This window comes from Nicotiana tabacum, chromosome 12, assembly GCF_000715075.1.
Source record: "Nicotiana tabacum cultivar K326 chromosome 12, ASM71507v2, whole genome shotgun sequence".
In the NCBI taxonomy this organism is placed as follows: domain Eukaryota; kingdom Viridiplantae; phylum Streptophyta; class Magnoliopsida; order Solanales; family Solanaceae; genus Nicotiana; species Nicotiana tabacum.
Window position 1 is genome coordinate 19,257,628 of NC_134091.1, and position 10,346 is coordinate 19,267,973.

The following is a 10,346-nucleotide window of genomic DNA, read 5'->3' on the forward strand; positions in this document are numbered from 1 at the left end:
GGCATATCGAACAACATCAAAATCCAGTACGGGGGCATCCCCGTTCTCCTTAGTATATGGCTCAGAGGCTTTGATTCTAGTCGAAGTCGGAGAACCCAGTGCTAGGTTTTGACATACAACAGAAGAATCAAATCACGAGGCTATGAATACTGGCATCGAATTATTGGATGAAAAATGAGAATCCGCTCTCATCTGATTGGCCGCCCAAAAATAGTGGATCGAAAGATATTATAATCGAAGAACCAATCTTCGCCATTTTAAAATAGGGGACTTAGTGCTAAGGAAAGTCACCCTCAACACCCGAAATCCAAATGAAGGAAAACTGGGTCCGAACTGGGAAGGACCTTATCAGGTACTCGAAATCGTCGGTAAAGGATCCTATAAGCTCGGTGTTATAAACGGCAAACAACTACCATGTAATTGGAACGTGTCGCACCTAAAGCGATACTACTACTAAGGTACGACCCTCCCATGTTCGTTTATATTTTGGAACTAACCTTTGCAGGAGTTCAGCCAGGAACAAGGATGGATTATTCAACACAAAGCCTTAGGCCTGAAAGCACGCATTGCACTCTTTTTCCCTTAGTCCGGTTTTATCCCAAATGGGTTTTTCGGCAAGGTTTTATATGAGGCAACTATTGATCGTGCTAACTTAGAACATGTCAACAGTATCCGAGGCTTCTTTACAATCAACCTCGAATACTGGAGGGCATTACCCTCAAATATATTATCAAGTTCGATGCAAGAAAGTCACTTCATAACAGGGTTTCGATAGGAAAAATTGTAAGAGCCAAATGGTCAAAACGAACCATGCTCGTGTAGATTGCTCGATCCCTGGTACAAAACATGAACACATGTACAATGACATAAAAAGAAACTTCTTCTTTGCCGATATCTCATGTTTCAAAACCCATCCTCTATTTCATGATCTATTATGCAAACAGGCTCGAGGAACGACCATTACCCCATTAATCGGGGATTGCCAACTAAAAAATCAATGAGGCCAAGCCCCACACTAAGCCTATGGGCTACCTTACTTCGAGTTCGAGCAAATCACTCACTCGACTAATAAAGCCTAAGGGCTACTCTTACTTCGAGTTCGAGCAAAGTACTCACTCGACTAATAAAGCCTACGGGCTACCTTCCTTCGAGTTCGAGCAATCACTCACTTGACTATTAAGCCTACAGGCTACCTTACTTCGAGTTCGAGCAAAGAACTCACTTGACTAATAAAGCCTAAGGGCTACTCTTACTTCGAGTTCGAGCAAAGCACTCACTCGACTGATGAAGCCTACGGGCTACCTTCCTTTGAGTTCGAGCAATCACTCACTCGACTATTAAGCCTACGAGCTACCTTATTTCGAGTTCGAGCAAAGCACTCACTCTACTAATAAAGCCTAAGGGCTACTCTTACTTCGAGTTCGAGCAAAGCACTCACTCAACTAATAAAGCCTAAGGGCTACTTTTACTTCGAGTTCGAGCAAAGCACTCACTCGACTAATAAAGCCTACGGGCTACCTTCCTTCGAGTTCGAGCAAAGCACTTACTCGACTATAAAGCCTAAGGGCTACCTTTCTTCGAGTTCAAGAAATCACTCACTTGACTACTAAGCCTAAGGGCTAACAATTATTCTGAGTTCGAGCAAAGCACTCACTTGGCTATAAAGACTACAAGGTCCGAATTCGATCAAAATGCCTAAAGCTTTGAACTTATGAAAACTTTCATAAGACATGAATGAAACAAGATCTTCACAAGGCATAAAATAAAACACAGACAAGTCGGGAAAGGAAAAGATCTTTATATATATACAAGAGTGTTTACAACGTCCAAACAAGAACCTACACAAAAAATAAAAAATAAAAACTCTAAGTCTCCTGGTTATCTCCGGAGGCGGTCTCTTCTCCATCGGACTCCTCCCCGCTCTCAGACCCACTCTTGCTCCTATCATCATTATCGTCATCATCGGAAGCCAAGGCTTTGGCATTGATTTCGAGCTCTTTAGCCCTTCTTATCTCTTTGGTGAGATCGAAACCTCGAGCATAGATCTCCTCGAGGGTCACCCTCCGAGATTGGCATTTGGCAAGTTCAGCAACCCAATGTGCTCGAGTTTTAGCGGTCTCGACTACCTCTCTTGCTTGTACCTAAGCAGCTTTAGCATTAGCCCAATAGACGGCCACGAATGCATCCGCATTGGTCTTTGCTTTTTCGGCGTTAGATTTGGCCTTGGCAAGTTCGGGGGCCAACCGAGCCTCGAGCTCCTCTATTTTTCTTGCTTGAACCGAGCTCTTCTCCTTCATGCTTTGAAGTTGGTTTTCGACCGATGATAATTGAGCTCGAGCAATTTCTTTTTCTGCGGCGAGACGGTCCATGCCATATTTCCATCCCAAGGTCTCCGCCCTTATCATATCGACCTCCTCACGAAGCTTCCCAATCACCTCAAGCTTCTGCTGCAGTTGTGAGATCGAAATATTAGCCACCGTTCCAGAATCGAGCCCATGAGTTTTTAAGATTATCATTACCTGCTCGATCAGGTCGGTCTGGTCTTGATAAGCCTTGGCCAACTCAGCTCGGAGGTCCTTGATTTCTTCTTCCCTTTGCCCGAAGAGGATTCTAAGGGCGTTCCTCTCTTCCGTGACCCGTCGAAGGTCTGCTTCGTACTGGCGCAACTCAGTTCGAGATCGAGAACACGCTTCTCGATGAACCGTTGCGGCCTACGAAGAAAGAAGAAAAGAAGTTAGAAAAGAAAAGCAAACATGATGGTGGTACCAACGAAGTGAGTTAAGGCTTACCTGATTCAGAGCCTGCTGCACTTCGTGGAAAAGACCCAATGCATCACTAGGGCCGGCATCATCCTTGATACTGGTAAACATATCACAAAAAGGGTCCTCTCCCTCGTGAGGACCGTCTACCTAGAGGGACCCCAAAGCTTGGGCCTCTCGAATCGCCCTTTCGAAAAAGGCGAGGATAGTAGGCGAGTCTCCGATTACTATTTCCCCAAGCGAGTCTCTTGGGGCGTTCTCCTCGGTTCGGAGAGCTTCAGGATCGACCCTTTGGGATATACCCACCGGTTGTCGACTTCGGTGGGAGGCATCCTCGACCTCCATTAACTCGGGGGCTTTTCCCGAATCCTTCTCCGATACCGCCTCAGTTCGAGGCGGAGACACACAAACCACAATCGATCTAGCAACCGTTGAGGCATCAATGGTTTTCTTCACTCGGGCTACCAGTACGGACCCGTCGTCTTCTTCTTCCTCGTCTTCATCCCTTAGACATCAAACTGATTCTTCGGTCAAATGGATGGTATTCTTCCTCGCCTTACGAGCTGTCCTCGTATTCGGTTTTGGATCTTCGGAAGTGGAGGCCCTTTTTCTCTTATTATCCTTCATCAGTTTTGGAACAAAGGCCGAAGCCTCTTCCTCGCCGGACGGGGGCCTCAAAGCCGCATCTTTTCCTAGGCCTACACACAATAGAATTGATTAAGTGTATGGAAAAAACTTCATTCGAACTATCAAAGATACGAGAAAGAGGCTTACCATAATTTTTGGCCTCCCATCGGCCCTTTGACAAATCACGCCATGAGCTCGGCATATGTAGAGGTCGAAGCAAGGTCCCGTACCCAGTTCTTAAGGTTAGGAACTGCACCGGGCATTTAAGGAATCACTGCATCACAAAAGGGGATATCAGTGAGAAAGAAACGAAGGTACAAAACAATAGGAAATAACAGCGGAGTTACACTTAAGCTTCATGTTCCACTCCTCGGGAAATGGCATCTTCTCGGCCGGTATTAGGTTCGAAGTCTTCACTCGAACGAACCTACCTATCCAGCCTCGATCCTTGTCCTCGTCTATGCTTGAGAACAAAACCTTGGTAGCCCGGCACTGAAGTTTTATTAACCCTATTCGAAAGAGGCAGGGGCTGTACAATCGAATGAGGTGGTCGAGGGTGAAAGACATCCCTTCGATTTTGTTCACAAAGAAACAGATCAAAATAACGATCCGCCAAGAAGAAGGATGAATTTGGCCTAGGATTATTTAGTATTGATGGCAAAAATCAATGATAATAGGGTCGAAAAGACCTAATGTGAAAGGGTAAGTATACACACTTAAAAACCCTTTCACATGAGTCATAATATCTTCTCCGGGAGACTGGATTACCACTTCTTGGTTCTCCAAGTTGCAATCTTTCCTTATCTGTTTGAGATGTCCCTCGGTTACCGAACACAGAATACCTCGATACTGGCTTGCATCGGTCGGGAACCGACGAGCCTTTGTCGACCTTAAAATCGGAGGTAAGAACACACGCCCTGGGAACACACTCTTCAGGCCGTGGCTCCACCGGTGTTTTGTCGGCGGCAGGCTATGAAGAAGAAGCTTTTTCTTTTTGAGGAACGGTTTTTGATGTTTTCTCCATTTTCGTTTTAAAGATCGAGAATAGAAATAGATGACAAAGATGTGGTATTTTGAAGAAAGGTTTTGCAGTGAAAACCACAGAAGGAAGATTTTGCAATAAAAATCACAGGCTTGTAGATAAACTCAAAAGATACGAGAAAGAGCTTAGAAAATTTGGAAAACCGGAGATGTAAAAGTGATAAATGGTAAAAAGAGAAGCTATTTATAGATTGGGGAATGACGGTTCAATAGCAGCGGTAGCCGACGACCGTTTGACACGCATTTAATGCCTTGGTAAGCGGAATCGACGGGACAATTATCACGTACGTCATGGTCGGGCTCGATGCAAACGTCAGTATATATATGATCGAGCCATTGGAAAATCATATCGTTTCTCAACACATCCTTCCCGAGAAACGAAAGAACTATCTGTATACGGTCAAAACTGATTTCGGCCTTCGTACGACTGGTCGAGATGGGAACATAATGGACCGAAAAGCGTCTTCATAATTTCGGGATAAGATTCGAAGTCGGGTTACCTAACTTCGAGTTTCAGGGACCGATCAATACCGAGCTCGAAGTCGTTATCGAGCTCGAATCCAAATCGAACCATGATGCGAAACAACGTTATCGAGCTTGAAAGCCAAAGACCTACCAATGCTGAGCTCGAATCAATATCGGGTCCCGAGTCAAAATCGAGCTCGAATCAATATTGAGCCTATAGACAAGAGCCGTTACAGCCGCACTAAAGGAGAGAATCTCGGCAGGAAAAAAAAGGAGAAAATTGATTTATCATGGCTCCCCACTATGTATTTTTAATTATATTTAAAGTAGGATCCTCCACTATAAGAGGAATGACTATTATCTCTGTAAGAGGGCATTGAGATATTAACAAACCATAACTCAGATACTTTGCATATGCTCCATATTGAGAGATTATCATTTTGAGCTTTATACATTATTTTCATCTTGCTTACTCATAAATCATCTTCCCTTCAACCTTGTTTGTGTTTTCATTCTTGATAGTCAATATTCGATATTTCTGCTTTTACGATTTGCGTCAAGTTATACCGCGTATTCTTAGAATTACGTATAAATTTAACTCTATTCGTTTTTTCGGGTAAACAAACATGTTTTATGACAGACAATGATCTTGAAGTCATGACCTTTAATATGTTTCCTAAATTCAGGACCATTGTCTCTCCTAATACACAGAGGAATAGAGACAGTGAACCAGAAGGGTAAAATTCTTTAAATGCCACAAACTCTACTAGCCACATTTTAGCAGTGTCCAAGGTCAATCAAAAGTTGTCCCCCCCCCCCCCCCTTTTTTTTTTTTGCTATTGTGCTCTCCAGCTTAGAGATCAGATCACCCACCACTTCAAAACTCACCAAATGTAACTTCAACACTTGGCTCTTCAATAGCCTCTCTGATAAGGACCTTACAAACAGGACTTGTACTGAGCAGACACATGGCAAAAGCAAAAGATATTAAAACAAGACAGTGAAAATCCCATTTCCCATCCCAACACATGGGCAAAGTCCATTTGCTTTTTATGTCAAACAAAAGCCAAAATAAAGGATACTAAAAGAAAAGCTCAAATCAATTTTTTACACTTTGTGAATTCCAATTCTTGCAAATTGAAATGGTACAAAATGCTAGCTGTAAAGGTACTCAAAATTAAGAATACCTTTAGTAGTAAAAAGTAAATTATAGTAAGTACTAATTTGTAGGGTGAAAAATGGAGATCTCTTTCATCCCCTATATGTTGTTTTTTGTTTTTGGGGATGAGCAACAATCTTGGATAAGATTGATGAAATCATTTGAGATATGCAAATCAGTAACAGCCATTTTGTTTCTGCTGCTCAGTGCCTTTAGGTTGAAGTGGTAGATTCTTTCCAAAATCTTGCTGGTAGTCCACCCATTGGAACTGGAAATGGTCCATATTGAATCCCACTATTAGATCCTTCCGCTTCCCACCTATAAATAACAATAAAAATCACAAATAAACCGTATTAGTTAATTAACTACGTCTCAATTCCACTAACTTTAGCATTATAATATGCTTCATTCAGTATAGAATAACGTAATAACCTTAAGAAAATCATAATGCAGTGAATGTCTACATCTCATAAATAGCATGTTCGTCGTGAGTAAGACGGTAAGAGGGTCTTTTATTTGAAATTGTCGAACATAGTGACGTGCCGTTTTAAAAATCACTTTAGACTTGCTTGGTCTAAAATCTTAAACACAGTTTACTTTATGTTTAATGAAGTTTGTTACTCCACTAGTTACTTTTGAGTTTTGAGGCAACACTAGTAAGTGTACTAAACGTTGTTTTACACATTATATGACACGTTATCCATTATTAACTCATTAAAAAACATGATTTAACATGTCATGATCTTATAAGTATTGGAAGGGTTATTAAAATCAAAACAATACCTGAATTTAGTGACTAGATGATGAGTCATAATTAGCATTTCCAGCTTCGCAAGTTCGTTCCCTGGACAAGCGTGTACTCCACTGCCAAATGGCATAAATGTATTGGGTTTTTGCACATTCTGCAAATAAATATGAATAATTAATTTTTTAAACTAGTAAAGTGATGGGGTAGGTAAAGAAAATTATTAAGAAGTAGTACACGTAATATAAAGGGTCGAGTGGTACCTCAAATCTTGAAGGATCAAAATTTTGTGGATTAGGAAAGAACTCTGGGTTCTGATGAATATTCCTGAACAAAGGCATTACTTTCCATCCTTTTGGAATTAAGTACCCTAAACCCATATTTTCAAATTTGAAGTTTATGAGTTATCAACTTGCAGCTCGTTTTAAATATTAGATTCATAATTAAATATTTATACATACTTAATGAAATTTCTAATACAAATGTAGGTCTAAGCAAAAGTTATATTTTGTCCAAACCGTAACTAATACAGAGTAACAGAGGCTTATCCAGGTTGGGGATATGAGTTCACGTGAATATTGGTCAAAACAATGTTATATTTCTCCAAAATTACTTAAATATATGTGTGTGAACCCATGCTCAAAGACTCTTATGGTGTAATTATTATTGGATGAATCTCTACAAGTGAAATTGACAGTTCAAATTTCACTCTCAACGGTCTTATTTTCAGCAGACTATAGATATATATGTGAAAATTACTAAAATTTCAAAAAGAATATAATTTCGAACCTATAATTTCAAAAGTGCAGTGAGTTTATGGTAAAAGATTAAAATTAAACCCGTCAAATATAAATTTTAGATCCACCTCTTTACAACCGTACATCCATCCACTTAAATCTTGAATCTACCTCTGAACTAATAGTATGGTTACGCTCCTGGTTCCTTTTAACTGATACAAAGGTCAGCCATTTTTGGAAGACCACATCATTTTTTACTTCCTTTGGTCTATTTATCTATCACTTTTTGAACTTGCTGTCAAATTCAGTTCATTTTAGACATCGGATTCATAATTAAATATTTATATATTTAATAAATTTTTTAATATAAATATCGAGTCTAAACAAAAGTTACGATTTGTCTGAATTGTAACTAATATTGTGTTTCCGCCCCTAATTTCTTTTAAATCTATCAAACTGATAGAATGGTCAGCCATTTTTGGAAGACCGCATCATTTATTACTCCTTCAGTCTATTTTATCTATCATTTTAGTCAAAAGAAATGGTCAAAACTATTTGTTAGTTTGAAATATCAAGAAGACATTAATTATTTTTGTCCATTTCCGCTCATACTACACTAGATAAGTGTAAGATAGTCAACTAAATTCTTTATGATTAATGTTATAAAATAGTTTTTTTTTTTTAACGAATATGCCAAAACCTCAACCCTCAAATGAAAAAGATATAAGGAATTAAATTTTTTCCCATTGGCTTACCTTTGTATTCTACATCAGCCACAGCTTCTCTAAATGTGAAAGATATAATGCTAGCTAGTCTCAATGTCTCCAAAACAACCTATACAAGACACATTGTCAAGAAGTTAATGTTAAAACTATTTTAAGTCCTTCAATTTTTTTTTATAGAAAATGTTAGTCAATATTGTCTCTCAAGTAAAATTGTTACTACCTTGTTAGTAATGGGCATCTTTCTTGTTTGTGTCCATGTCAACCCATGATTTTCTTGTTCATTTGACTGGCAGATTGCTTTCTGTTCAGCCTGCAATAATTATAGACATTATTAATGGCCAAACATCACAATGTCTTCTAATCAACAGTTTTTTATGGTTAGGACAAACATGTAGGTTGACTATATCATATTCTTAGTAGGCGTGACAGAACGTATGTGAATAGGAGATACTTTATGGATCGGGCTGATCTTTTACGATCACTTAAAAAAATGTGAAAGGAATCTTCTAGATCATTTACCTTGACATTCTTAAGAAGCTTAGGATTATCATGAAGGTACTTTAAAATCCAAGTCAAAACACTTGCTGTAGTGTCTTGTGCTGCAAAAAGAACTCCTATAATATTATCAGCAATTTGATCTTCATTTAATACCAATCCTTTCTCATCTTTGGCATTCAAGAAACAATTCAACAAGCCTTTCTCTATTAGCTTCTTCTCCTTCCTTTCATTTATGATTTCACTTAGAATTTTCCCAAGTCTCTTTCTTGCCTTCGCACATAAAAACATTACCGTCAGTGTCAGTCCACTGCGTAAACCTACAAAATTTAGTGATGACTAAAATGACACTTACTTGAAGGGACTTTCTATAAGGACTTCCTGGCAAATTTGTAGGGAAAGAATTGTAACCCTTATCAACTATGATATAATTCTTCTTCAATTGATCTTTAAGATGAGCATCCAAATGTCCAAATATAGCAAGTATACCTACTTCGAACGAATACTGACACGAAAAAAAGAAGATAAATGTCAGTAAAAGTTCGTTTATACTGTCAGTGTATATAAGTAAAATCCGATAGTAAAAACAACCTTTTTCATTTCATGATAAGTGTTAACAACATGTCCACCTGCCCAAGAGTTTAATGCAGAAATTGCTAATTCTTCGATATGAGGGATTTGGTTACGAATGGCTTCTGGATTTAAAGATGTCTGAACAAGTTTTCTGACATGGATATGGTAGTTTCCTTGATGAAAAAATAGCGCAGATTGACCAATTAAAGTCTCTTTGCTTTTGGGATAAGTTGGCTTGAATAAATTAGCTTGGTTCACTAGTACAAATCTAGCAGCTTCTGGACTTGTCAACATGACACAAGGACAACCTAGTATTTTTGTCTTAAAAATTTCACCATACCTGAAAAAACATTTTACAACCATTAATATTAGTATTACACCGACATACGAAAAAGAAGAATTAAACTTAATAGTCGTTCACTCAATTACTTAAATTAAAAATAGTGAATGTGAGTGAAAATGGTACCTTCTTTGCCTGTTAATGAAGAAGATATTAGGGTCTTGAGAATAAAGTTGAAGAGTTTCTCCTATATAAGGCCACCCCATTGATCCAGGTGGAAGCTTATAAGCTTTCCTTTGGGGTGATGATTTCTTATTTCTTGTTATGACAAACCATAAATATAAGAATAAGATAGTAAGAAGAAATATAGAGATATAGAAAAATAAGTCAAAATTAGTCATCTTCCTTTTTGTGATAGAGCTTTCTAATTGTTATAGGAGAATGCTAACATATAGTGAATGGGGTAGTGATCTTTTTTTTTTATGCAGCAGAGTGGAGATGATGCTTCTTTATATAGGAATGAAAGGGGGTAGAAAGAGACGTTAATAGGGCAGAATAGTAGTAGAAAAAAAGTAAGTAAAAAGATTACTATGACCTTGTCTTGATTATCTGATTTCACATATGTTGAAACATTAAATTTAAGTTAACTAAATTAGATACGTTTATTTGATTTTTTAAAATTTTATCTTCACCAAGCATATCGCATTTATACTATCACTAATCTATAATGAAATACATTA

The 10,346-nt window shown here is 38.6% G+C and overlaps 1 protein-coding gene across 1 annotated transcript; it reads right to left on the reverse strand.

Moving 5' to 3' along the window:
• Positions 1-6,167: 6,167 nt before the first annotated feature.
• LOC107781531 (abscisic acid 8'-hydroxylase 4-like) lies at positions 6,168-10,031 on the reverse strand. Its single transcript, NM_001325315.1, is given in 9 exon segments — positions 6,168-6,369; positions 6,835-6,953; positions 7,060-7,166; positions 8,289-8,367; positions 8,479-8,568; positions 8,778-9,026; positions 9,109-9,258; positions 9,345-9,666; positions 9,793-10,031. Coding segments are annotated over 9 exon segments (1,437 nt in total). The 5' UTR covers positions 10,008-10,031; the 3' UTR covers positions 6,168-6,263.
• Between the last annotated feature and the right edge of the window lie 315 nt (positions 10,032-10,346).